The sequence below is a fragment of the Aphelocoma coerulescens genome, chromosome 22, assembly GCF_041296385.1.
Source record: "Aphelocoma coerulescens isolate FSJ_1873_10779 chromosome 22, UR_Acoe_1.0, whole genome shotgun sequence".
NCBI classification, from domain to species: Eukaryota; Metazoa; Chordata; class Aves; order Passeriformes; family Corvidae; genus Aphelocoma; species Aphelocoma coerulescens.
In genome coordinates this window covers 308,502-336,258 of record NC_091035.1, presented here as the reverse complement: position 1 = coordinate 336,258, position 27,757 = coordinate 308,502, and the positions used below count along the sequence as shown (strand labels likewise).

Below are 27,757 nucleotides of genomic sequence, written 5' to 3'. Positions count from 1 at the left end.
TCTGGCCTGGGCCTGTCTGGGCTCCTTCCGGCTGCACACGGGGCTCTGAGCACAAACAGCTCCACAAAACCAGGTGTTTTTATCAGAATCAAACTGGTTTTGCATAAAGAGGAGCCACCTTGGACCTTTGGTGCCAGGCGTCAGCAGAAACCATGCAAAGAATGTGAAAAAAACAAAACCAAGACAGAAGTGAAAACTCAGCGTTTTGGGTCTTTTAAAATCCATTTACTGACTTCACCACACAGAAAATAAAAAAAAACAGTACAAAGAACCGTAAAAAATTCTGATCCTTTCAAGCAAGGTGCGTTTCACAGCAGAAAACAAATCAAGTGCTGGTTCAAGCCTAAAAAGTAGGAATATTTGGCAAAAACCCTCTGTACCAACAGACACCATCAATGGAAAACACGTGTGTCCAAAGGGAAAAGGTTCTGCACATCTTGACCCCTTTGGGACATGTTGCATAAATACCATAAACTCAACAAACTGGGAGCAATTCCCAGAGGTTTTGGGCAGCCCAGACTGTTAGCAGAACACACCAGCCTCGGGCAGTGCTGGCAGGGAGATTTTGGGGGAAAACCCCCCAAGTCAGCCTGATGTGAGCTCTGCCTCTCCCCAGACCCGTGAGGTGCATCCTCATTACCCCAATGAGCTTGTGCTTGGCTCAGCCTGGGATCGAGGTCTTTTGAGGTCCAAAATATTCCCTCCCCTGTTGGCAGCAGGGTGGGATTCCCACAGCCTGGAGCAAGAGAGATTTGAAACAGCTCCCAGGACAGAAAAATGAGTAGATGGTGAAAAAAAAACCCCACCTTTCTAAATTATCATTCAATTAAAAAAACCAAAACAGGACAAAGCAGGCATAGAGCACTCACACTCCAAAAAGCACACACACTCCAAAAATCGTGGCCGGAGCAGCCCAGGAGCACATGGAATTCCACACACTGGAATAGGGTTTGTCTCCCCATTGTCACCAGCCAAAAGTCAGTGTCCCCCTCCCCAGCCCTGCCCTAAAGCAGCCCCCCAGCCTGGCTGATCCCACAGCAGCTCTGGAGCAGGGTGCATGAGGTTCCCACCCTCTTCCCTGAGAGTTACATTCCTGTTTCCCTTTCCTTTCCCTCCACCCTCCTGTTCTCCAGAACAACTCCTGGAAGTCCTTTTTGCATCCTAGATGTTTCCTAGGGAAACTCTTGAGAACTCTCTAAAGCCAAGAGGGACTTTCATGCTCCTTGTGCTTGCCAAGAGCCAGCAAAAAGGGAAAGGATGATTTTAGGGTCTGGAGAAAGTGAAGCCCTCTCTCCCCTCTTGGAATGAACTATCAGGAAATCAAAACTAGAGCTGCAGCTTTCACAGTGACCAGGAAATGGCTCTGCCCTTGTCCAAGGTGACCACAGAGAAAGGAGCTGATTGTTCCCAAGCCCAGGAAGGCCAGAAAAAAAGCCTCCCAGGAGGGAATTTAACTGTCCTGGGATCCTTCCTGTGCTGCCAGTCGGCAAGTGAGGGACCGGCACACAGCTGGCACCTGCTGTGGCACAGCTGGGTGCCTGCGTGAGTAGCTCTGGGTTCCTCAAATCCATTTTTTCTGCCTATACTGGAAAAGTCCAAAGCAGGAGCCAAGCAGGTACTTTGTGCCCTCTCCAGAAACATCCCAGCTCAAACAAACCTCTTGGGAGTAGAATTACAGGCATGAAAACCACCTCACAGGTGTAACTGGGGCACCACCCCCTCTGGCAGCCCTTGGTCCAACTGGTACCAGTCCAACACAGATGGAGGAGCTGAGGGACTGGGAGCTTCACTCATCCATCCCAAACTCCTCAGGGATTTACATTCCTTCCTTCCTTCCTTCCTACACGTGACAAGGGGGAGGAAGCAATCTTCCCATCTACATCCCTGACACTGACAGGGCACGGAGCTTCCCCAGCCTCTTCCCTCTTCCACAGCACCACACCACAACCAACACCCCCAGTGCAAACACTGAACTGGGAGCACTGGGAGGGAAAAGAGCTGCATAGAGCACAAAGGGTTTGAGCTACATCACAAAAACTGCTTCAGCATGGCTGAAAGTGTGTGTGGAAAAGTGAAACTGGGTGTGGAACTGGAAAGCTGATCAGGGAGAGAAAACCCAAATCCAAGTCTGTGGTGGATCAATTCCAAACAAGTGCAAGAGAACGCACATGCTCCCAACTTGAGCATCCAAACCCAAGAGATGGAGAAGGAGACCAAGGCAGCTCTGTTTCCAGGCAAGGGACAGTCCCATGGCTCATTGTGCAGCAGATCCTTAATTCCCCCTCCCCAAAAGGAGGGGTCAGTCCAGTGGATGGCAAATTCCATTGCACTGGGACACAGAAGTCCTGGGTGTGCAGTTCTGGGACTGGCTTTTCCACAGCCAGACACCCAGGGGGAAGACAAGGCAGCTGGGAAAGGAGCAATTTAGGGAAGTGAGAGGTTTTATCAAGGTGCAGGTGCAAAACAAAAAGCGTTTCCCCTCCTTCCCGTGGACTGAAATCCAACTGTGGCAGCACAGCATTCCCATCGCCGGCCATCATCACCCCAGGAGAAATCTAGATCTGGAAAGGCAAAAGGAAAGGTTGGAACTACCTGGAAGCTCAGAATTACTCTGCTGCTCTGTCCAGACCTGAGTGGGCTGAGGAGCTCCCAAAGCAAACACGAGCTCTTGCCTTTGTTTTCCTCCCTTTCCTCTTCCCACAGCAGAAAATAATTATAGGCACATCTGCCTTGAAGAGCAAGAGGTGGAAAAAGGTTTCAAGGGAGAAAAGAAAGGGATTTCTCCACAAATCCTACCCATGTCCCACTAAAAACCTCTCTGACAAGTCATTTGGTTCAGTGACAAAGTGGTTCAGCACAGTCCAGCTTTAGAGCGTCCCACCTCTGCCCTGGGTTAGCTCTGCCAGCATTTCTCAGTGTTACCGCTTCCATTTCCTGGCAAAACCCTGCTTCTGCACCAAACTCTGCTTTCCCAAACTGACTGAGGTGGGGCTTTGGGACCCTTTCTAATGCAAAGGGCCAATATTTTGTATTTCCAATGCACACCAGGCACGCCAACCCCCACTTTGGGCTGGGTCTCACCTTTTGATCCAGTCTCTGATAATCACCAGATTTGGGCCGCCGACCAGTTTTTGATCTTTTTCCTTCCAGAGCAAAAGCAATGATCTTTGGAGAGAGAAAAATGGAGACAGGGTGAGTGGGACAGCAGCCTCCAACACAGGCTTACTTGTGGTTTTTCATTTGCCTGCTCTTACAACCCTTTTCCTGTGACACCTGAAATATATAAATGCCAGTACTTGACCCCAGCTACGACAGATAACGAGGTTTGCTCAACAAGCAAAAACAGTAAGAATTTGTTTTCTTTCTCCTCCCTCAAAACCAGCTTTATGTGAAGAAAAACAACCCCAATCTTGTGCAACCTGCTACAGAAAACTCAGTAGAAAACTGTCAGAGAAAACACGCAGAGATCTCACACCCCTTTTGTTTTCACCTCTCAGCTGAAAATCAGCAGCAGAGCTGAGAACACCCAGTTTCCACCAGATCTGACCCCTTTCCTGGTCACAACTCCCCTGCTCCTCCCACTGCTGTTGGGACCACATGAACATGAACCAAACTAGGAAGTACTGGTGAGAAACCAGCGAGGATGAGGGGAAAGGACTCAGTGGGCCCCAGTCCCAACCCTCAGGGCTTGAGCAGGGCTGCTCACCTTCCGTTTGTTGTGGTAGGCCACGTACAGGGCCGCGACGATGATGGCCGTGGTCACCAGGTAGGCAAAGAAGTGGCTGCTCTCCGAGCGGGCCCTGGGCAGGGAGGGAACACTCTTCTCTCTCTCCTGATTTACAGAGCTGTCACTGCCCTCCTCAGCCTTGGCCGCGTCCTCTCTGGCGTTTTCTTCATTTTCCGAAAAGCTGTCGTCCTCCGTAGGGTTTTGTTCCTCCTGGGAGTTCTTTTGATTGTCCTGGCTGTGAGACTGCTGGTCACCAGCACTGCCCTGGGTCTCACCAGCACTGCCTTGGGCCTCACCAGCACTGCCCTGGGTCTCGGTCTGGGCCTGCTGCCCGCCACTGCTGCCTTGGCCAGTGTCCCCGTTTGTGTGCCCATTACTGGCCTCACTGCCCTGGGTGCCAGCCCCACTGTTGCCCTGGTTGGTGGCCTGGTCCTTGTTGCTGCCATTTGTGGTCTTGCTGCCCTCCTTGTCACTGTTCTCGCTGGTGCCAGCCTTGTTCTTCTCACTGCTGTCCTCCTTGGTGTCCTCACTCTTGGGGCTCTCTGGGTTGTTGCCATCCTGGCCGTTCTTCTTGTTCTGCTCGTTGTTCTGCTGACTGTTTTTGTTCTGGCTGTCAGTCTGGCCACTGTTGTCATTGCCTGTATTGCCCTGGCCACCAGTGCTGCTGTCACTGCTGCCCTGGCCACCAGTGCTGCTGCCATTGCTGCCCTGGTCACTGGTGCCGCTGCCATTGTTGCCCTGGCCACTGGTGCCACTGCCATTGTTGCCCTGGTCATTGGTGCTGCTGCCATTGGTGTCCTGGCCACTGGTGCTGCTGCCATTGTTGCCCTGGCCACTGGTGCCACCACTGCCTGTGCTACCACTGCTGCTGTTCTGCTCTCCCTCCCCTTGTCCCCCGCCTCCTGCATTGCCGCTTTCACTGGCCCCATTCGCACCTGTGCCACCCTGAGCAGCCCCCGTGCTGCCGCCTTGGCCGCTGTCATTCTGTGACTCTTTTTTCTTCTTCTCCTCCTCCTCCTTCTTTTTGTCGCTGCTTCCATTCAGATTTTCGCCCTTCTGGTCATTCTTTGCCTTCTGCTCATCTTCCTTGGCCTTGTTACTCGTGTCTGTTTGGGGGTCACCACTGTTGGAATTATCCTGCTGCTGGTTTTGGTTGTTTGCGGATGCGTCCGTGTGTTCCTGGCTGTCACCTCCTCCAGCTGTCTGGGTTCCCTCAGACTCTGTGGGACATTTGTCGTGATCCGTTTGCTGCCCCGCTGCTGTGGGCAAGCACGGAGAGCAGCCTGTCAGCACTAGGGAGCTGGAGAGTAGAGGGGAAATCCCCCGAGAGAGACGGGGGAACCCACGGGAGGAAGAGGGGAAACCCCACAGGAGCCGGGGAAACCCCACAGGAGCCGGGGAAACCCACGGGGACAGGCGGGAGCAGATGGGGAGGGGAACCTCAAGGGAGAGGAAGGACCTCGGGGGGAGAGGGGGAACCCGCGGGTGACCGAACGCGGCGGACCACAAGGAACCCCTCCCGCAGGAGGGGTCCAAGGCCAGAGGAGGCCCGGCAAACCAAGCGCGGTGCCTGACCCACCCCCGGCCCAAACGGTTCGGCTGCCCTCTCCTGCCCCTGCCATAGTCCCCCGGCGGCTGTCCCTCCGCGACCCCTCCCGGCACGCCCGCCCGGTGTGTCACCGGCCCCTCACCGGCGGCGCAGAGCCCCAGCAGCAGCAGCAGGAACAGCAGCGGCGGGCGCGGAGCCTCCATGGCGGGCGGGCCCCTCACGGCCGGCTCGGCCCGCAGGTGCCGCTTCCGGGCACAGATCTCGCGAGACCGAGGGGAGGGGACGGGAGGAAGCGAGCGCGGCCGTGCGGGGGCGGGGCCTGAGCGGGATGGGGCGGGGCTCGCGGCGCTGGGCGGGGCCGCGGCGGGGGCGGGGCTTATGACGCAGGGGCGGTTTGTGGGCGTGGCCTCGCGGTTGGGGCGGGGCTTGTGCCGCTGCAGCCCCACTGGGAGGCGCTTGGCGCCCCCTGGCGGGTGCGGGCCCCCCTGTGGGGTCTCCGCAGCGTTTTGGGGTAAAACCCGCTGGTTTGGGGTCTGTTTCCCCAGCCTGAGAGTCCAGGGCGGGGAGTTAGTGAGCGGGTCCCAGGCGGGCGCTGGGAGTGCACTCCCAGCTCTGGAGTGGGCGAGGCTGGGGGGCAACGGGCAGGAAATCAGGGCTGGTTTCCTTTCCTTTGCTTCAGGACAGCTCTGGAGAACCTGCTGGTTTTGGGTAACCTGGTATTTTTCGGGTATTAATTCTTTTTTTTTAATACCGTGTTGTTTTTCGGATTTTATTTAATTTTTTGGATAACCTGTTGTTTTTCTTTTTTGGCCCAAGCGGACATGTCCTGTCCGACAGCAGCGATTCCCAGCAGCAGCAGGAAATTGGCTGTGCCTGTCAGCGGGCACCCAGGACTGTTCAGTTCTTTCCTTTTATCTGGTTTAGACTGTTAAATCTCCCTTCTCTGGACTAAATATCCAGCTTTTCATAGAATCATGGAATCCCAGAGTGATTTGGGTTGGAAGGCACCTTACAGACCATCCAGTCCCACCCCCTGCCAAGGGCAGGGACACCTTCCACTTGCTCCAAGCCCCATCCAACCTGGCCTTGGACACTTCCAGGGATGGGGCAGCCACTCCATTAAACCTAAAACACAGGAAAAACATCACATGGAAATCAGCCGAATCCCACACCGTGATTGGGGAATAACTGGGGAAAAATCCTGCCTTGGAGTGTGGCGGAAGATGTGGTTGGTTTTCTCTCATGTTTTTTTTCCCCCAATCTCTGGGGAATCTCAGTTCAATTCAACACATTCCAACAATCCCTGCTGCTTGGCTCTGCCCGTGCCAGCCTTCCCAAGGAGACCAGAACAGTTGGCCCAACGCTTTTTTGGGATTTAAACAGAGAATTGAGGCTGTTTCTCATGCTCAGCTTTCACTCACCCCCTGGAAGTCAAGAGTGACTGAGCAGAGGCCAAGTTCCTCTGGATTTACAACAATGCCTCTGGGAATGGAATTCTGCCCAAAATACCGTGGATGAGGCTGACATCAGCCCAGAGCCTGGTGGCTTGCACCAGGATCCAACACTTTTCCTGGGATCGAACAGGATGAACAGGACCAGTGACCTCCCCTTCCCTCATGTCCCTCACAGTGCAGCCCAAGCCAATGTGATGGCAGCTGCCGGTCCTGGATCATGGGATTGTGGAATATCCCCGGTTGGAAGGGACCCACCAGGACCACAAGGATTGACTCCAACTCCTGGCCCTGCATAGGACACCCCAAAACCTGAGCACCTTATCACCTGAACAACAGCTCCACATCCCAGCTTCAGTTTTGGGGCGCTCCTGAACTGGTGCCATCTCTTCTCTATAAATCCTTGTGGATTCACTTTTTGGGGATGACTCTTTCTGAGAATAGCCACCAAGAGCAGGCTGGACACACAAATCTGGCCTTAATTAACACTAATTGGGGTGTTTTAACGTGTTGTCCCAAGGTCTGGTGTCAAGACAATAAAGTCCTCACCTTGTCCAACACGTCTGCATCCCCCATCCCACCCCTTCCCCCCGAGGGCTAATCTGGTCAGGATAAAGGATCAAAAGGAGAAACAATTAGCAAATGGAAGAATTTAATGATGCTAATTAAAATGTATTAAGTGTAGCCACTGCCTCTGCACCAGCTGCTTTGGCAGGAGCCCGGAGAGCATGGAGCACCAGCCTTATCCCGGTGCAGAGTGGGATAACAGGACATCTGGTGCGCCCTCCCCTCCAGCCCCCGAAAAAAAAAGAGGTTTGAAGAAACCTCGGCGTTCGTGGTGGAGCCCCTAATTAGCTCCATCTCTGCAGGAGACCCCTGGGACCTCATTAGGCTTTTCAATTAGTGCCCGGCCAGCCTGCAGAGGGGGCGGGGGGAGGACTGGGGCGGGAGGGGGCTGGGGGAGGGCGGGGAGGTGGCTGCAATTAAGCGATCGGGCGGAGGTGACAGGAGTAGCCCCGTGTCCAAAAAGCAGCCGGGAAAGCTCCAGGCTGGCTCCCAGATGCTCCCGGCGCTCCCAGGAGTTCGCTCGCCCGCCAGGTCTGGCAGCCAACCCCGCCGTGGCTGTGACCGAGGCGGCCGTGCCAGCTGCGGAAGGTTTCCAGCCTTTTCATGGAATCAGGGAATGGTTTGCGCTGGATGGAATCTTAAAGGTCCTCTCCTTCCACCCCCCCTGCCATGGGCAGGGACACCTTCCACTGTCCCAGGTTGCTCCAAGCCCATCCAACCTGGCCTAGGACACTTCCAGAGAGGGATCCTGGGGCAGCCAGGTCCACCCCAAGCGTAGCTCTGCAGCAATTCCTCCTCACCTGGACCCACCCCAGGCAGGAGACACCAGGCACTCCCCGAGCTTTGTTTCGCTCTGGGAACGGGCAGCAGTGATGGTGAATGTGATTTACATTTCCAGCTGCTCATTTCCAGTCTCAGCTCCATCATCCACACGGATGCTCCCAGCTCTCCTGCCCGGCTGTGCCTCGTGGGGACCCCGTCACGGGCATGTTGGCCCCTCTCCCAGCTGTTTGTGCCTCTCAGCTAAGGCAGGATCCAGCTGTCCCACCTCTCTCCACACTGTGGTATCCCTTCCCTCTGCTGCTGACACTCCATTTTATTCCCTTCTGACCTTTTTCCCTTCTCTGGAGGGGATTGGGACACACTCCGTGAAAAGCCAGTCACCTACAGAGCAGGACCAGGGAGTGTGTGCTGGCAGTGCCTCAATTCTCAGGACCACGGGGCCTTGGGCTGCAAAACTGTGGGGCTTTGGGGGAATCTTGAAAAATGGAATCTTGTAACTGGGAAATAATGGAATCATAGGACAGTTTGGGTTGTGTGGGACCTCAAGGACCACCCAGTGCCACCCCTGCTATGGCAGGGACACCTTCCACTGTCCCAGGTGGCTCCAAACCCCGTCCAGACTGTCCTGGGACACTGCCAGGGATCCAGGGGCAGCCCCAGCTGCTCTGGGCACCCTGTGCCAGGCCTCCCCACCCTCACAGGGAACGATTCCTTCCCAATATCCCATTTGAACCTGCCCTCTGGCAGTGGGAAGGCATTCCCTGTGTCCTGTCCCTCCAGGTGCTTTTCCCAAGTCACTCTCCCGCTCTCCTGGATCCCCTTTAGGCACTTCCAGAGAGCCTAACACTGCTGGGCAGTATCCCAGGCCTCCCACATCCTGGACTGCCCAGCTCCATTTCACCTCCCAGCTCTAAAGACAAGTTAAGTCATGGGAAACATCACCTAAAACTTGTCCAAAACAGAGCAGTGAGGCCACCAGACCTCCTGGTCACATCATCCCAAATGGAAATGTGCTGGATATCCAGGTTTTTTCTGCAACAAAGATAAACCCCAAAGTTTTCCTCTTCTAGAATCATGGAATGGTTTAGGTTGGAAGGGACCTTAAAGACCAACTTGCTCCAGTCCTCTCCCGTGGGCAGAGACACCTCCTGTAGAAGTACTTCCCAGAGGACAAATAAAATCCAAAAAGACCAATTTTCCATGGACAGCCACTCTGAATCCAGTACTTTTATCCAGCTGTACTGCTGCAGGCACGGTGGATATATCGATCCCCTGATCTGTTCCACCGTGACAGCTCCAGTGGGTCCATCCAGCACTGGAGAAAAGCATCCCTGGTCTCACCTTCTTCCCCAGGAGCAGCAAGGCCAGGAGGGTTTGGTGACCAATTGCTTCTGGCAGGGATAATCCCATCCCATCTCAGCTCCGGAGCACCACGAAAGCATCGGAACAGATGTTCCTTTTCCGTATGGGAAAACACTGAGTAAAACAAAGGAATATTCTCCTGCTGAAGCCCAACATCTGTTTGAAGCTGTCTGGCTCTGGTTCAGATTTAATTCTTGTGACAGGTCTCTTCATGCCTCTAATGTCCCATGAAATCCAATTCAAGGAGCTGTTTGTCCGCAGCCTGCTCCTGGTGTTGGGGAGAGCGGGGCCACATGTCCTCCAGGCGTTCCTCACCAAAAACCAGTTTCTTGGAACAGTTTCTCTAAAAAAAGCCCTGTTTTGCCTCTTTTCAAGCAACAGCCATGCACGTTTTGGGTGACACCCTAATCCCCTCCGCCCCGGTGCTCACATGACTGTGTGACACGTGGCCGCTCCTCCTGGGGGCTGCCGAGGAGGAATCGTGCTCTATTCCAAAATTTACACCTTTTTTTTTTTCTTTGAAAGCAAGAAATTTAAATAATTTGGAGTGTGGAATGGAAACACCTCCCAGATTTGGGGTTGTCTTGGGTGTGGCAACAATCAGGATGCTCTGGGCACTTGGAGGATTTGGTGGCACCAAAGGGCTGCATGAACTGCACTCTCTGCTTGCCGCTCCCAACTTGCCAGGGTGCCTATGAGCAGTGATCTGGAGTTCTGGGATGCTCCAAGCTGGGAATTTCAGCTGTTCAGATGATGGTCCTGAGCTGGATGGAGAAGCCATGCTCCTGCTGGAGGTCCCACTGCTGCTTGCAAAGGCATCAGGAGCTTTCATAAGGTTTTGGGAGCTGGCGTTGGCCCCAGGTGTGTCCCCAGGGCTCAGCCAAGGGCTCCCATCTGTGCCCGTAGTTGGGGCCCGGTTCAGGTGTGAGTTTTTGTAGTTCTGCCCAGCTCTGACATAAAAATCCTCAAATCCAGGTGTCACCTGCTGCAGATGTGGATGCCAACATCTCGCACATCTAGAAAACACAGACAGATCCTCCTTACTCACCATGAAGTTCCCTTTCCCCTCCACCTGCAGACAGGCACCTGCTGCTGATCCACTTCCTTAAAAATGCTTCCCCGGTGTCTTCTCAGCACTGGAAAGGAGAAGAGAAATGTCACAACAGGAGGAAAAAGTGTCATTGATCCCCCAAATGAGCCAACGCCCCACCAGACCCAGCAGCTACGGGATGGGCTCACCCATCACTGATGGTTGGGATGCAGTTGTTGGGAACTGGGGGGCACTGTGGTCCCCAAAATGCAGGAGGGGTGTGGGTAGAAAGTAGGGAACAGGGCAGGAAATTCCAAAGGGGGATGGAACAGGCCAGTGAACCCCATAAATAAGCTCTAGGCAGGTGCCGCTCCAAGTCAGTCTGCAACAGAAACAAAATCGTGAGTTCCAGGGGAAAAATTGAGGTTTTTTTTCCTGTTAAAATACAAGGAGAGGGAAGAGTCCTGATACACCAAAGTACTGAACTGACTGAGGCCTCCAGATGGGTCGAAACTCCATTGGGTTGGTTTTGTCCTTTTTCATCCCAATCTTTCCACCCCTGGTTTGGAAGATGCAGGCACAGAGGACCCAGTACACACCAGTAACTCCCACTCCCTGGCTTCTCAGGGACCTCCTGAACTGGTTCACCCAATCCCCCCGTGTCCTGATGCCTGGATCACTCCAGGAAACTGCACACTGTTGATGGACACCCCAAAATCCCCCTGTGCCCATCGACAGAGGTGTTCAGGGGACACTGGACCTCAGGAGCAGGAGTTCTGCCCCAAGATAGTTCCCAGGAAGGTCGAAATGGGTAAAAGGTGAGCGCTTCCCACACAGACCACACTCACATGGTAAGTTGCAGCTGTAGTTTTATTTCCTTTTGTGAAAAATAACAGGATTTTGAGGTGATAGAAACACAACCCCTCCCAGGGCTCAGCCCCAGACCTTGCCCACCCCAGCACGACTGCAGGCAGGAGCAGCACCGACGGAGCAGCATCCCTGGGGCAGGATCCGGCTCCCTGCCAGGGCAGAGCGAGGGCGGGAGCTGGGGATGGGAGTAGGGCAGGAGGATTTGGGAGCAGCTGGAGGCATTCCTGCTCCTGGATCCGGGATGGAGTGCCAGTTCCAGTCAACACCTGCCGTGTTTGGTGCTGGCATCACCATGCGGGTGTCGTCCCTGTGCTGGTGTCATTCCTGTGCCCCACGGCAGCAATGGGCACTCAGTTCATCCCACGGAGATTCCCATCCTTGGCAGCTTCTGGAGGGTCTATTTTATTTTTTTTTTCCTTTTTTTTCCTTTTTTTTAATAAAAACAGTCTTTAGGTCGACTGCTGGCAGCAGCTCTGAGCAGAAAGCCCCTTCCTCCAGAGTCTGCTTCCAAAGAGTTCAGAAAGGGTCAAATATTGACCAATAATGGTTTTGGCTGCGTTTGAATCTTGATTGTGGCTTCTGCAATGTACAGCGGGGAGGGGACGGGGGGCGAGGGGGGAACGAGGCTTTTCCCTTAGTCAGCAGGTTTGGTGACCAGGGAGAGGGGCTGCGTCTGCAGCATGGCCAGGGCGGCCGGGATGGAGCCGGGGGGTGAGGGCAGGAGAGCCGTGGGGGGCACCGAGGTGAAGGGGATGGGTCTGGAGAGGAGCGAGGGCGGGCTGCTGAGGCTGGAGGAGGAGGAGGAGGAGGAGGAGGAAGAGGAGGAAGAGGAAGCTTTGCTGGTGAGGACGGTGGAATGCACGGCGAGCTGAGCCCTGGCCTCCGGCTTGGTGGTGAGCGAGAGTGGCTGGGCCTGTTCCGAGTGGGTGGCGGCCGGCGCGGCCGGCGAGGCCAGCGCTGCCGATGGCGTGGCGGGCGAGTCCAGCATGCTGCCGTGGGACGAGGCCGGGCTGGCACACGGCTTCTCGGCCGGCAGGTACGGCACGCACGGCTTCTTGCTCTTGGAGGGCAGGGAGCCTGGAGGGACAGGCACGGCGTGAGGGCCGGAGCCCTGCGCAGGGGGAGCTGGAGGGGGGGTACTCACTGTCCGTGTCGTGGCTCTGCTGCTGCGCCAGCTTCTCGCGCTTTCGCTTCTTCTTCTTGCCCTGGAAAAGATGGTCCCAGGTCCTTCCGTGGCTTTTGGCCACCATGGGGGCTGCCAGCAGTGGGAAACAGGGCTGGCAGTGCCCCAGGGCATCTGCAGGGACTCAGCACCATCGCCCACTGCCCCAGCCCCCCAGACGCTGAGCCCGAGCACAGCCAGCCCCTCCCGCCAGCCAGACCCCAGGAAGGGGCACACGTACGTAGTTGTCCCGCGCCGACCAGGTCGGGTAGAGCTGCGAGTGCAGCTGTCGCTCCTTCCGTGCCAGCTCGTAGTACTTGGCCTGTTCCTCCCGCGACAGTGAGTGCCACTGCGGGGGGAGACCACACTGCAGAGCCCAGAGCCACTCTGGGAACCCCAAAGCCAGGCTGGGAGCCCCCAAATCCACACTGGAGACCCCAGAGCCATGCTAGAGACCCCAAATGCACACCAGAAACACCAAATACATGCTAGCATGCCTAGAGCTATGCTGGAGACCTCAAAGCCTCACTTGGGGACCCAGAGGCACACTGAAAACCCCTAAGCCAGCTGGAATCCCCAAATCCACACTGCTGACCCCAAGGACCTGCTGCCCTGGGCTGCAGAGCTCCATCCCTCCCATCCCAGTGCCACCCAGGTCACCACCACCTCCCTGGGACTCCCTGGGCTGGCAGTGCCACAGGTCTGGGGTCCGATCATGAGGAGAAGTGAAGCCAGGGGGTCTGAAGGGTCCCTGATGGGGGATCCCCTCCGTACCCGCCGGCCCAGGATCTGGTTGATGGCAGCGCTCTCCTTCAGCGTGCACTCGGCCACCACCTTGGCCCTCATCTCCTTCATGTACAGCATGAAGGCGTTGAGCGGCTTCTTGATGTGGGGTTTCTTCTCCTCCTCCTTCTTCACTGCCACGGGGGATTTCCTGGAAGGAGTGGGACAGGGGTCAGGACCCCCAGGACAAATCTCCATCCCCACGGCCGGCCCAGCCCCCACTCACGAGCTGCCTCCAGGGCTGGCGCTGGGCTGGGAGGGCTCCTGCTTGACGATGGGCGAGACGATGGTGGGGTGCGGTATGCCCGAGGGGTGCAGCCCGTGCGTGGGCGGCGGGACCATGTGCGGGGAGAAGCGGCTGGACATCAAACTGCAGCGGCGGGAGAGGACAGGAGGGGTGGTCACCTCCCAACAGGCACCCAACGACCCCTCTGAGAACCTCCTGGGTTGAGAGACCCCTTGCCTCAACCCAGCTGAGTTGGAAACCCTGAAAACATGCTGGAACCCCAAATGCACACTGGGAACCCCGAAACCATGCTAGAACCCCAAATTCGCTCTGCAAACCCCCAATCTACACTGCACCCCCCACAGCCATGCTGGAGACCCTGAGTCCACCTGAAAGCCCCCAAATCACACCCCAGCTTTGAGATGGTGACACTGATCCAGCCTAAGCAATGCCCTGAGTCCGTGGGATGTCCCATTCCTCCACCTGTGGGGACCAGCCACTCCCTCTGGGGGCATTTTCAGCCGAGGGGACCGCCCCAATCTCCTGTGACTGGGCTGTACCCATGCCTTGTCTGCAGCCAAGTGTCCCAAAACCTACTGCCAGCTCTGGGGTGCCCCTGAGGGTCCCTCCCCCTTCCCAGACCCACCTGGACATGGAGGCGTTCATGGCAAGGGCGGGATATGGGTGCCGAAAGCCACCAGCAGGAATGGAGTACACGGGCTGTCCTTGCCTACAGAAACATGAGTTTCAGGGGAAAAATGATCCCTTCCCAGTTCATGGGCACCCTTGGACTGGTCTCCAGCTGATCTCCATCTGGAAGATTCCCAAATTTTCCAGCGGTAGGGAGTCCCTCCCTTCCCACCCCTCACAGGAGCCTGCGGCATCCTGCTGAGCTTGCAGGAAGAGTGGGTAAAGTGGGAGGAGGAGGAAGAGGAGGAGGAGGGTCTCAGTCAGAAGTGGGGCTCCCGGGACTCCTGGGGACCCCACCCCAGGGTCAGTCTGTCCTTACTGTGGCACGAGCCAGCCCAGCGGGTGCGGGAGCTGCCCCACGGCTCCAGGCGACAGTGGGTAATAGGGGGGCAGCTCAGGGGGGTGCGGCGGCCGTGGGATCCCTGTGAGGGGGAGAGGGAGCATGGGGAAAGGTGAGAACAGGGCCACAGCAGCCTCGGACCCCCTGTGCCCTCCAGCACCTTTCCTCTGAGCACGCCAGCTCCCTCCCAGCACCCCATCTCTCTCAGCCCATGTACCCACTCCCCTCAGAGCAGCCCATCTCCCTCAGCACCCATCACCTGAGGCTGGGGAGAGCTGGAACAGCCACAGCGGAGCCCTGGGGGGATCCCACACCCCAACCTCACCCATTGCTGGTCAATGACCCCCCGGTCCCTGGCTGCATCCCCAGCCCCCTCCCAGAGACCACCTGGGAGGCAGAGGCAGCACCCAATGGAGAGCCCCCCGTTCCCAGCACAGCCCCTGCACCATCCCGCTCCCTTTGCTCCCCCAAAAGCTGCCCCAGCCCCTGCTCACCCGTCTTGGGGTCGATCTCTGGGGAGAGGTGGCTGGGCGGTGATCCCGGTGGGAAGGGGTCGTTGCTGTAGGTGATGAGCGGCGTCAGCGGGTGCATGTGATGGGCGTGCTGCACCACCGGGACCTTGTTGGACTGTGGGGAGAGCAGGGAACTGCGGCCACCCCCAAAAACACCCCTGTGGGCAGCGGGGCAGCACCGCCACGGGTGCCCCATCCCTGGAGCGGTTCCAGGCAGCTTGGAGCAACCCGGTCCAGTGGAAGCCATCCCTGCCCGTGGCAGGAGAGTGGGATTTTGGTCTTTAAGGTCCCTTCCATCCCAAACCACCCCCACATTCCCCATCTGCAGGATCATGGGGGTGCTGGGAACACACCACCCCACAGGTAGGGGCTGCTCTTACCAGGTGTGCGGGTGAGGGCGAGCGGTTGTCCTTCAGCGTGGCCCCGGCCGGCACGTCCAGCAGCGGCCACTTCATCTGCAGGTACTGTGGGAGGGACGGGATGATGCCCTCCAAGAGCCTCGGACACCCCTGGCCCCAGAAAGCCCCCTGCCCCAGTACACTGCACCAGTCCTGAAACATCCCCCAGCCCCAAATCACCCCCTGATCCCAAAACACCCCCCAGCCCCAAAGCACCCCCAACCCTAAAACATCCTGCCCAGCCCCAAAATATTCCTATAGCCCTCCAAAAAAACCCTATACCCAAAAGATTCCCCAGCCCCAAAACTTCCCCCCAATCCCAAAACATTCCCTAGCTCTGAAACAACCCTCTGACCCCAAAATATCCACCGAGGACACCCCAACCCATGGGCTGCTGGCAAAGAGGTTTTGAGGATATACGGGGATGTTTTCAGCCATATGTGCTCATAGGACCCCAGTACTGGTGCCAGCTCCCAAATCCTAAATCCCAAATAGTGCAAAACCCCAGCCCCAGATCTCTGCCCCAATGGATGCAAAGCTTTAAACAGCAAAACCCCTTGAATCTTCAACCCCAAATGGTGCCAAACCCCAAACATCAAATATCTGCCCCAAATAGTGCAAACCCCCCAAATCTTAAACCTCAAATCCTACCCCAATGGTGCTGCCTCCCTGAGACGTCCCTGTGTCTGGGGGTGCCTCTTCCATCCTTGGGGTACCATCACCAACCCCAAATTGTGGGAATGCAAGAAATCAGCCCCACACTGTGGGGTGGGGTCAAATGCAGGGGTTTGGGGTTTTTTTCTCCCTTTCTGGGGTAACATCTTGCCATGACATGGGGGTGTCTCCTTGGCACCCCCAAAGAAAGGCGCTTTGTGCCGTGTTTGGGGGGACAGAGGCATTTCCCGAAGACAGCAGGAGGGTCCCTGGAGATGCCAGGGCTCAGGAATGTGGCTGGAGCAGCTGCCTGCAGGAATTTCCCCAAACACAGACCTTCCTGAGCTGAGGCAGCTGGAAGGAGTTTGGGGTAGCGTTAACTCTTCCAGAGCTGGGGGGCTCCTGTCACCCCCAAAGTGTCCTGTGTGCCCCCTGCAGCACCTCTGGCTGTCCTCTGTCTCCAGCAGGCCCCTCCTGCACCCGCCATCCCATCCAGCATCAGCCCTGCATCCTCACCTCTACCTCCAGTATCCCCCCCTCCATCTCCAGTATCTCCACCTGCATTCCCAGTATCCTGTCTCTGCATTCCCAGTATCCCACCCTGCAACTTCAGTCTCCTCCCTCTGCCTCCAGTAACCCTTCCTCCCCAGTATCCCCCATGGCTCCCTCCCCAGCATCCCCCTCCACGCCCAGCACAGCTCCCAGCACCCTCCCTGCTGGCACCCAAGGACCCCCATCCAGGACCCCCATCCAGGACCCCCCTGGCACAGCACAGTCCCAAAGCTGATGAGGATTCCTCGTGATCCAACCATTTCTCAAAAATCCTGCTTCACTGCCTAACCCAGGTGCCACAGGGCCACTTCCATCCCCATCCTGGCACACGGACACTCCAGCATCATGCTCCCAGTGCCTCCATGGGGAGACTTGTGGCACTGCTGGGATAATCCCACAGGTGCTAGGACTGGATCCACCCCTGGCAGCTGGGACTGGGACACCACGTGCCCAGAGCATGCCTGGTATGCGGGTGGCCCCATGACCCCGGGCTCACCCCTCACCCGTGGGCTGTCACCCGTGGGCTGATCACTGTCCCCTGTGGGCTGGCCATGACCTGCCAGCTCACTGTCACCCCAGGTTCACTGTCACCCACGGGCTCACTGTGACCCCGCTCTCCCTGGGAGGAAGGAGCTGTTCCCCAAGTGCCAGCTTTGATGCACCCTCCCCAGAGCTGGGTGACCCACAGGTGCCAGGGCAGCCAAAACGTCCCAGCACCTCCAGGGCTACGCTTGCAGCCACACTGGGGTGACACTGGGGACCCCCCAGCTGTCCCTAGCCAAGACCCGAGCACTGGATGAGACCCTCGGTGCTCCCCACCGTGTCCCCCTGTGACCACGTCCAGGGCAGGGCAGGAGATGCCCCCCCACATCCCAAGGGGCTCCCTGACCCCCCAGTCCCCACCCCCTCCCCGTCACAAAGGGGCTTTCTAGGCAGCTCTGTAAGCGGAGAAGGCGCGAGGGGACGGGGACAGGCGGGGAGGCGGCGCAGGGGGGACGGCAGTGGGGGAAGGTTTGGGGGATAAAAGGCTGATTCTCATTTCGAGGCCATTTCGGGAAGCTGGGGAAGAGAAGGGGGAAGGGAAGGGGGGGAAGAGGGGGGACCCTTTCAAAATATACAAAGCGGGGGGAGCTGGTGAATGGTTCAGTGGTGATGTGGAAAAATGACCCCCCCTTCCCCTCTTTTTCCTCCCCATCCCTTGGCTCCAGCTGGGACACAGCCCCCACTGTCCCCCCACTTGGGGATCTGAGCTGTGAAACAGCAGAAAAAAAAAAAAAAAAAAAAAAAAGAGGAAAATAGTTGAAAATCGGTCACATTCCAGAGAGATTAGAGCCAGTCCTGGGTCCTCGTTACCAGCCAATTAAAAACGAGGATAACCCCTTCCCTGCTGGAACCCATCCGTCTGGGAGCCCCCAGACCCAGAGGAAGGGGGGGCAGGGGATCCCCCAATGCCCAATTAAGGGCGTTCACGAGAGGACTTCCGCTCCCCTTCGGCACAGGCATCGATCCAGTTGTGATGATTTTTCTGGGAAGGGGGAAAAGCGCCCAGCTGGGGCTGGGCTGGGGCTGCGTGTCCTGGTGTGGCACATCCCAGCATTGTAGATCCTGGTGTGGCACGTCCGGGTGGCTGCTGCGGGTCCCAGGATTGCATGTCCTTGTGTGCCATGTCCTGGTGGTGTGTCCCACTATCACATGTCCCAGCATTGCACATCCTAGCATTCCACGTGCTGAGGTCGCGTGTCCCAGGATTCCATGTCCCAGCACCGTGTGTCCCAGCATGTCCTGTCCTGGTGTCCCAGCACCGCCGTGCTGTCTTGTGTGCAGGTGAGGTGTGATTTTTGAGGGAAATGGGTTTTCCAGGCTGGATGCACCATGTCCAGGTGTCCCAGGATCGCCCATCCCAGCACTGCCTGTCCCACTGCTCCACTTCCAGGCTCCGCAACTCATGTGCTGCACATTCCATCACTTATCCCGATGCTCCCTGTCCCAGCACAGGCTCCTCTCTGCTGCCATCAAAGCCTCAGGCTTGGTACTCACCGGCCTCATTTTGGGAGAGAAAAGGTCTGTTTGGGACCATTTTGCCAGCGGCTCTAGAGCAGGAGCCTCTTTGCCGGCTTTTCCCTTTGCCTGCAGAGGCTCCAGCCCAGAGATGATCCTGCAGGAGCCACCAGGGAGGAGATCCAGGTGATCCCAGCATGCGAGTGCTTCATCCCTGTCCCCAAAACCCCCTGGATGAGCTGGAAAGCACCCAGGAAGGTTCCCACAGGGATCCATGGATTTGAGCATCCATCTTTTTGTTGCTCAGGACAGGAGGTGGGGAATGGCGACCCCCAGTCGCCCGTCCTCATGCCAGTCCCTTTTCCAGCCCAAATTCCCAGGGCTTTGCAAAGTCCCCTGAGCCCCTCCAGAGATCCCCAGATTCCCAGCCTGTTTACACAGCTGCAGGATAACCAACAGCCCTTCCCCCTTCCACCTCTGCCAGCCCTTTTCCCCCAAAATTCATCCCAAAATCATGCCAGGGAGACAGGAAAGGCCAAGCATTACAGCAGAAAAGGGGGGTTTGTAGGATGATTAATGGAGCCCCCCCAAAATCTTTGTCCAGGTGTGGCCACTGCAGCCCCATGGCATCCCAAGATCCAGCTTTGGGCAGTGTCACTGGCTTGTTTGGGAAAAAAAAAACCCAAATTTGGCTCCAGGAGTCACAGGAAGATGGGAGTTTTGAGGGAATGGGGATTCTGGGCTCAATGTATTGTCCAATCCCATAAAACTTTGTGCTTGGGAGTAAGAAGGTGGAAAAAAACCCAAATCTGCCCTGGCAGAAGGGTCTGGGGCTGCACCAGGGGTGCTGCAGATGGGGATGGTGCCAAGGGGGATTGGGGGAAGCCCCAAACAGGGGAAAAAAAACTGGTGGGGGAAGGGGGGAAAGGAGAGGGGAAAGTAGGGACCTGGCCTCTCACCCTCCTGAGCCAGGATGGGGTGTCCTTCGCACCCCAATGCCAAAAATCACGGAGAAAACCCAGGAGCATCCCGGCCCCACAGTGCCCATCGCCTGTCCCGCAACCTCGCACCGCAGCTGCTGCATTCTGCTTCCCTGGGACAACTGGGAAGGGAGAAATCCCAATTACAGCTGGATTTACAGCCCAGGGAACGAGACATAAATCTCTCCCCCACCCCCGCCATCCATCCACATCCCAGCCAAATAATCTCCTCCAGATGTTGCCCATGAACACCAGGATGACAAATTCCAGCAGGGAGACTTATGGGGGAGGTCTCCGGCTCCCCACATCCCAAGGAGAACCCCCAAAATTCCTGGTAAGAGTTATTTTCCCATCAGGGTTTAGGCTTTTTAAAGGGCGATATTGGGGTGATGCAGGAGACATCACCGTGTCCCCTTTTGGCATTTTTTGGGTGACACCGGCCAGGCAAAGGGTGTCCCAGGTGGGGACAAGGACTTTGGGGTGGGAATGAGAGTTTGTGACACCTTAACAACAGATGTTTGTCCATTCCCGTAGCACAGTCCAGACCCACGGACACCAGACGGGAAATGCCAACGGGGCTGGGATGGGAAGGTGGAAAAGCCCTCCATTTGGGATGAGCTTGGAGTGGTGGCACTTAGGTGACCTCATCTCCACCCACAGATCCCAAGTCCCCCCCATGGGGACACCGGTGGCATCTGCTGAAGAACGCGGCCTCAGATCTGCAGAGGGAGAGGGCAGGCAGGATGGGAGGGATGGGAGGCAGCGGGATGAGGCTGGAGCACGGCCAGGACAGCAGTCAGGGCACAGCCTCAGCCCAGAGCGGCCTCGGCACCAGGATGTCCGAGCATCCTCCCCACGTAGGTGCCCTGAGCATCCCTCATCACAAGCATCCCGAGCTTCCCTCACCCCTGAGCACCCTCCCTCCACGAAGGACCAGCTCATCCCTTGCCCCCAGTGACTCCAGCACCCCATGGATACCCCGAGCTTTTCCCACCCATGGGTGCCTCCAGCACCCCTCGCACACACTGGCCATGGGGCAGGACACGCTCAGTGCCCACCGGGCCCACACTCCCTGTGCCCAAACCCAGTGGCCCCGAATGCTGCTGCTGCCCCGAGGCTTTTGTCTGCAGCTCCCGGCCCCAGCCTCAATGGAGCCATTCATCTCCCTGCATCCGCACGGGGGGGATCCCAGCGGGAGTAACGGGCTCAGCCTGCCCCAGCACCGACAATCCCACTGCTCCGGAGCCTCCCAGGGCATCCTCGGTGCCAGGGCTGACCCACGGGACAGCAGCCACACCAGCACACCCCACTCCCATCCTGCTGACCTCCGCTGCCCTCTTCCAGAGCTCTGAGCAGCATCCCCAGGGCTCCGGGATCCCTCAAGAATCCCCGGGGTGAACACACAGAGTGACATCGTTGCCAAAAACCACCGGAATAAGAGGCAAACCGGGAAGGGGCACATCACCCCTCCCCCTCGGACCCTCCCACACTCCATCCCCTTTCTCTCCGAGCTCCGACACGAGCAGGAGAGAGACGGAACACAACACAACCCGATCCCGGTCCCGACCCCTTCTTCCCTTATCCCTCCTCTTCCTCCATCCAGGATGCACCGGGCACTTCCCCCCGGGTTCCTCTTCCCTCCCAAGCTCCCGCCAGCGACTTCAAGGAAGGAAAACTAATGAAAAGCAGCTGCTGGGAATTCCAGAAGGATGATGAATGCGCCTCAGTCCCGGAACAATCCCAGGGCTGAGCAGAGGCGCCCCGAGCACTTACTTCATCGCTTTAATTTGGGAATCGTGTTGGAAAAGGAGGGAGGAGGGAGATTTGGGGGGTGGGGGGGAGTGGAAACCTCCTGTAGGTCTACAAACTCCGCCCGCAGGGTAATTAGCCGAAGAGCATAATTAAGGAGCGGGATAAAGGGGCCATTGTGTGCGGCAGCGCTGCAGAGCAGGCGGGAGAGTCTGGGAGTAGGGAAACTGAGGCACGGGGAGGGCTCAGAGCCGGGAAGGACTGGATCAACCCAGCAGCTGCACAGAGCAACACGGACAAGCCAAAAAGTGTGAAAAAATCGGGTTTCTCCTTAATATTTTCCAGGTGGGGAAGGAAGGCGGCACTGACAGGGGGCAAATCCCAAATAAACCAGAAAATCCCAAATTAGTGCAGGAGGAAGGAGGAACTGCCGTGGTCTGAAGATGCTGAGCATCGAGTGAGCCCCCACGCCGGAAAAATCCCCCCATTCCAACACCTCCATCCGCATCCCAATGCCAAAACCCTCCACGCTCTGCCAGAACCGCCAGCAGGACCCGCCCGGTTTTTGGAGCAACCATTTTTCCTGCCAAAAATCCGTATTTTAATCATTTTCCTTGGCAGCAGCACAGTTAAGGATCTATTTTCTTTAGGAGACAGATACGGCTCTGTATCCTCGGGAATTCATCGCAGGAGTGGCGCAAAAAAAGCCGGAATAAGCCCAGGTTATGGATTTTTCCCTCATTTATTTTGGGATCGCAGCCTGCCGAGGTGCATTAATTACACCGAGGTGCATTAATTACACCAGCATGGCGTCGGGAGAGCTGTTTGGATGGAATTCCATGCCTGAGGAAGGTTTGGATTTATTTAAATCTTCGCCTCCAGACTCGAATTCCTGGGGTTAAACTGTTTTTTTTGGGAATAATGCCAATCCTGTGCATGGTCTCGGCTTCGCTGCTCCAGCAGTGCCGTGCCTGGTTCCCATCCACTTTCCAAGCAGGAGAAGGATGCTGGGATGAGATTTTACCCCAGTATGGATCCATCTCATTCTGGGTTTGGGATAAAACCCATCAACTCCACACGATCCTGACAGGATGGAGCCGGCATAGTGGCAGTAGGGATTTGCATCCAGCCAGCTTGTCCATGTCCAGAGCCTTTCCTTTCCATCCCACCTTGGAGACCTTTGTGTTGTTGGGAATGATCCCAAGGAGCCAAACACAGCCTCAGGGGTCCCCAATTCCTGATTCCCCATGAGGAAAATCGAGCTAAAGTGGTGCTCCAAAGAGCAATGCCATCGTTAGATTCCAACAAATTCCTTCACTATCGGAGCAGAGCCCCAGAAATACTCCCTGGACAGAAACTGCCAGGAAGGTGATACTGGGGACCACAGACGCTTCCCAGATTCCAGGATCCCATTTGGAAATAACCCAGGAGCAAAGCGAATTCACACAGATTCAAGGGCAGGAGCATCCATCCATCCACTGGTGCTTGGTGGGTTGGCACAGGGATGGGACTTCTCCTGGTTTGGAGTGTGGGAAGGCACTGTGCAACCAGATTCCTAAATATTTCCCAGATTTCCATAGATTTTCCAGATTTCTAAAGATTTTGGAGTGGAGAAATGCAGAAGCACTGCATACCTGCCCAGTATTCCAAAAAAAGTCCTCCAGTTTGGCTGTCAGATCAGTCCTGCCATCCACAGACTCATCCATCCCCAGGATCCACCACCTTCCTGGCCACCTCCTCAGAGTTTGGGTTTGGGTTTTTCTTCCAAAATCTTTCTTTTCCATGTGGTTCAATCCACAGCACCCAGCTGTGGAATACGAGGATGGATGCCACGGCCAGCGGGATGGCTGGGTCCTGCAGATCAGCTCGCTCCCTCCAACGCTGGGGCAAAAGAAGAAGGAAACAAGAAAAAGACCGTTCCCAAAGCAGCCTGTGCCTCCTGCCACCCCGGTGTTCCGCGTGTCCAGGCTCATCCAGAGCCCCGGGATTAGGGTGGGAAGCGGGTTTGGCGGAGCTCCGTGCCCTCGGGCGATGCTGCACCCGGCTGGATCCAGAAGGGGTCAGGATCGGGGAGGCTGCTTCCAGCAGAGGATTGGGAAGGCTGTGCCTGAATGTATCCGGTACAGGATCAGGGATGCTGTGTCCAGATCGATCTGGTACAGGATCAAGGACTGAAGTATGGGATTGAAGAGGCTGAACCTGGATGGATCCCCTATCACATCTAGGATGCTGTGCCCAGATGGATTCGATACGGGATCAGGGATGCTGTGCCTGGATGGATCAGGAACGGGATCAATGACGCTGAGCCCGGCCGGATCCAGCACGAGATCAAGGATGTTGTGCCCAGCAGGATCTGGTTTGGGACTGAGGATGCTGCACCCAAATGGATCCAGTACAGGATCAAAGACGCTGTGCCCAGCTGGATCCAGACCAGGATCAAGGATGCTCTGTCCTGCCATTTTCTGCTCTGGGATTGAGGATGCTGAGCCTGGCTGGATTTCATACAGGATCAGGGATGCTGTACCCAGATGGATCTAATGTGGGATCCGGAACACTGTGCCCGTCTAGCTGCACTAGGCATGATGACATCCTGGGATCTGGGGGATCCCCATGCTGCCACTCTGGTGGAAGCTCATGGAAGGAGGTTGGTGATGGGCACAGAGCTCAGCTGCACTCCGTGCATGAGTGGCCGTGGGATCCAGCAGGGCCTCACCCAGCGGCATCACAAAATTCACCCACCCCGCCCCCAGCATCCCCAGTTCCCCCCCACACACCCCTCACTAACTTGGATCCGTGCAGAGGCCCCAGTCCGTCGGAATTCAGCCCCAATCCATGCTTTCCCAACCCCAGTCATCTCTCTAAAACATCCGGGAGGGGACACCGGCTCCAGCCCCTGTTAATTAATCCCCTTTCTGTGATTCATTAAATCATCGTTAGTGGCCGCTTGTGACGGATCCCAAGCCCAATCCCTTCTCATTATCCCGGATTCCTCGCCAGTGTTTGGCATCGCGGTCAGTTGCGCTTCATCCCCAAAACCTCATAATCCCAGAAGTGACAAATTGGGAATACAACCTTTATCCAGCTGCCGGCAAAACACCGGGATAATTAGCTTATCTACCCTCCCCATCCCGGGATTTTGGCTCCACGGCCACTCCAACCAGTTGCTTCCAGGAAAGCAAAAGTAGGAAAACCCTAAAAACATGGAAAACTCTCCATGCAAACCAGCCGGATTCCGGGATTTCAAATCATTATAAATGCCACAAGTATTGTTATCCCATATATGTTCCATATGGGAACGCAGTTTCCTATGGATCTGAAGAAATAATATGTGGAAAAGCATCACTGGAGCAAGAAATACACCTGGACAGTCAGGAGCGATGCTCCAGCCCGGGATTCGGTGGGTACCACAGCCCGGGTCCGCATCCCTCCCCGAAGGCTGAGGACCCCCCAGAGGGCTGAGAATTCCCTCGGGGAGCTGAGAATTCCTCCTCCCAGGATGGCACTGTGGGGCCGCGTAGGGAACACCTTATATTCCTAAAATACCTTTATATCCCTAAAATTACTTTAGGATGTTGCCCAAGAAGTTGAGTGGGATGGTTTGGGGGTCGAGGGTCTCTGCTGAGAGGAGGGGGTCGATCCCCCTCTCCCGCCCACCACCCCAGTTCTCGCTCAATTTGCTTAATCACTTCTCCCCCCGCAGCCAATGTTGGCCCATTAATGGCTTTAAAACCCTTTTAAATGAGAAAAGCGGCAGCTCAGGGTCAGGTTTCGGGGCGGGTCCCCCGGAGTGAGGCCCCCCCAAACTCCCCCCTCAAAGGGGCAAAGTGAACCAAAAATAAAGGAAATAAACCAAATTTCTTGGGGGTTTCCCTTAGCATCAGGTGGTTGCTTTCCTACAGGACGGGCTGTGAGGCTTAGGGGGGTCTGAGCACCCGCAAAAGGTGGGGAGAGCCTGGGGGGTTCGGGAGGGTCCGGGGGGGCACTTACGGTGCGGGCTCCGCCGGGGGAGAGGGCTCCATTGGCGAGGTAGGGACTGCCCAGCTCGGGGAGCATCAGGAAGGGGTAGCCGGGATAGGGGGGGCCCTTAAAAAAACCCCCATCTTGCTGTCGTCTGACCACTGGGGAGAGAAGGAAAGGGGGGAGTCAGGAGGCGGAGGGGTGGGGGGTGCGCCCACCGAGGGGGACAAGGCTGGGTGCATGAGGGGACCCGGGGAAGTCGCTTGGGAGGCGCCTTGATTTTCTAGGGGTTCCCACTTGGGGGGCACCTGGGTAGGTCCCTCTGGGGGTGCCCAAGTCCCTTAGGGGGATCCGTGGTTCTCTTGGGGGTCCCCACGGGGGAGGGGCCCGGACAGGTCCCGCTGGGGGTGTCCCTACTGCTGGAGAGCACGGTTCCCGCGGGAGGGGGATCTCGGCTGCGTGGGGGAGTCCCGGGGGGTGGCGGGTCCCGGTGCTGGTCACTCCCCGAAAGGACCCAGCCCTGGGGGTGTCCCGAGCCCGGCTGCTCCGTGGAGCGGTGGGGGGCACCGATCCATCCGTGGGGAAGCGACCGGGGCCGGTTACTGGGGCGGGGGGGCGGGACCTGGGGCCGGTGAGGTGGGAGAGGGGACACGACGGGAGGGCAAACACGGGGGAGGGGACACGGGAGCTGAAATTGGTGGACAGGGCGGATGGACACACGGGGGGGGGCGAGGACACGAGGGTGAGGACATGGAAAAGGGAATTCGGGGGACGGGGGGGGTTGAGGACACTAGGGAGAGGAACACGGCGAGCGGGAGTAGGACACGGGGGGGGGACACACATGGGGGATGAGGACACGACTGTGGGGGGACACCGTGGGGGGAACTGGGGCACACGGGGAGACACACGAGGGGAGACGGGGGGGGGCACACAAGGGGTCCCGCCCGCAGCCGGGGGCGGAAACAAAGAAGTTGGGAAGTGTCGGCCGGTCCCGGGGGATGTGGCGGGGAGCAGGGGGGCGCCGGGAGGGGGGGTCCGGTACCTTCTGCCAGAGAGTCCCGCGGCTTCTGGAAACTTTCCCGGGGCGGCGGGGGCCGCTCCGCCTGCGGGGAGAGGCGGTGAGCGGAGCGGGGCCGGGCGGGGGGCGCCTCCCCCAGGCTCCCCGCCGCCCCTCGCCTCACCTCGGGGCCGGGGCCGACCACGGGGCCGGGGCCCCCCCGGTTCTCGGTCTCGCTGACCAGCGAGGACTTGAGCTCGTCCAAGTCCCCGTGGGCCGAGCCGCGCCCCGCGCCCTTGTCCTGCTCCTCGCCCTCGTCCTGGAAGGCGATGAGCTCGTCGGGGGCCCCCAAGTCGTCTCCCCCCGTCGGTTCCAGCTGCGGCATCGTGGGGTCCCGCCCCGGCCCCGCCGGGCCCCGCCGCCGCCGCCGCCACCGCCCGGAGGGTCGGGAATGCGCGGGGCGGCGGGGCGGGGAGGAGCCGGGATGCAAACCGACACCGGGGGCCGGGCAGGGGCTCGCGCCGCCCCGCCGGGCCCGCACCGCTCCGCACGGGTCCCGCCGCCGACTCCGCATCGGCTCCGTACCCGCTCCGCCACCGGCCACGCACCGGCCCCGCTGCCCACGGGACGCCCACCAGTCGGTCCCGCCGCGTCCGAAGCTCCCCGCACGTTCGGGGTGCCCCCATCCTGTCCGGGGTCTCCCCGTCCCATCCGTGCCGCCCTCATCCGATCCAGGGTTCCTCCACCTTGTCCAGGGTGCCCCCGCTGGGGTCCCCCCGTCCCATGCAGGGTGTCACCTCCCACCCGAGTGTTCCCATCCCACCCGTGGTGCCCCATCTCATGCAGGGTGACACTTCTGACACATCCGAGTGTTCTCAGTCTTCTCATGGTCCCCCCATGCCATTCGTGTTCCTCTCACCCTGCCCATTGGTCTCCCCATCATGCCCAGGGTCCCCCCGTTCGTCCCAGGGTGTCCCCTCCCAGCTGGGTGCTCCCATCACTGCTACCCATCCTATTAATTTGCCTCCATCCTCCCTTAGTGCCCTCATCCCACCCAGGGTGCCCCTCATTACACCGTTTCTGTCCTGCTGAGGTGCATGTATCCCATTTGTGTGCCTCCATGTATCAGGACACTACACACCTCACCTAGGGAGACTCTTGCCCCACCACGGTGTCCCCATCCCACCCATTTGTTTCACCACACCAGAGTGATCCCAGTCCACCCAGTGCCCCTGTCCCCTACCCCAGGGAAGGCTCAGAGGGAGATGCCCATCCCTCCCCACACTGGGAGCAGGGTTCTGCCATGGTGGGACCAGCCAGCCTGCAGGACAGACTCATCTGAAAAAACCTTTTCCCCCCTTTTTCTACAGGGTGGGCTCATTCCCCCATGACAGGCACTTTGCAGGGCTGGTGGGGTGGC

General features: G+C 57.7%; 2 protein-coding genes across 2 annotated transcripts; both read right to left on the bottom strand.

The window, feature by feature from the left end:
* Positions 1-203: 203 nt before the first annotated feature.
* Positions 204-8,283, bottom strand: TGOLN2 (trans-golgi network protein 2). Its single transcript, XM_069035301.1, has 6 exons — positions 8,228-8,283; positions 6,357-6,401; positions 5,419-5,822; positions 3,707-4,986; positions 3,082-3,165; positions 204-2,561 (listed from the first exon to the last, which is right to left on the bottom strand). The coding sequence occupies exons 1-6, from the start codon at positions 8,281-8,283 to the stop codon at positions 2,556-2,558; spliced, it is 1,875 nt and encodes a 624-aa protein (XP_068891402.1). The 3' UTR covers positions 204-2,555.
* A 3,038-nt stretch (positions 8,284-11,321) lies between these two features.
* Positions 11,322-26,781, bottom strand: TCF7L1 (transcription factor 7 like 1). Its single transcript, XM_069035488.1, has 12 exons — positions 26,522-26,781; positions 26,383-26,443; positions 25,371-25,501; positions 15,433-15,516; positions 15,035-15,167; positions 14,520-14,622; positions 14,157-14,240; positions 13,511-13,654; positions 13,276-13,435; positions 12,743-12,850; positions 12,484-12,544; positions 11,322-12,416 (listed from the first exon to the last, which is right to left on the bottom strand). Exons 1-12 carry the CDS (start codon positions 26,720-26,722, stop codon positions 11,974-11,976), a joined length of 1,713 nt encoding a protein of 570 aa, XP_068891589.1. The 5' UTR covers positions 26,723-26,781; the 3' UTR covers positions 11,322-11,973.
* Positions 26,782-27,757: the final 976 nt, after the last annotated feature.

Coding starts and splice junctions, on each gene's coding strand:
- TGOLN2 (XM_069035301.1), bottom strand. CDS start 8,283: ATGCCCGTGACGGGGTCCCCACGAGGCACAGCCGGGCAGGAGAGCTGG. Junction 6,402..8,227: donor CAGGAGAGCTGGGAGCATCC/GTGTGGATGATG, acceptor CCTGTGTTTTAG/GTTTAATGGAGTGGCTGCCC. Junction 3,166..3,706: donor CCTACCACAACAAACGGAAG/GTGAGCAGCCCT, acceptor CTCTCTCCAAAG/ATCATTGCTTTTGCTCTGGA.
- TCF7L1 (XM_069035488.1), bottom strand. CDS start 26,722: ATGCCGCAGCTGGAACCGACGGGGGGAGACGACTTGGGGGCCCCCGAC. Junction 14,623..15,034: donor AGAGATCGACCCCAAGACGG/GTGAGCAGGGGC, acceptor TCCCCCTCACAG/GGATCCCACGGCCGCCGCAC. Junction 13,436..13,510: donor GCCAGCCCTGGAGGCAGCTC/GTGAGTGGGGGC, acceptor CACTCCTTCCAG/GAAATCCCCCGTGGCAGTGA.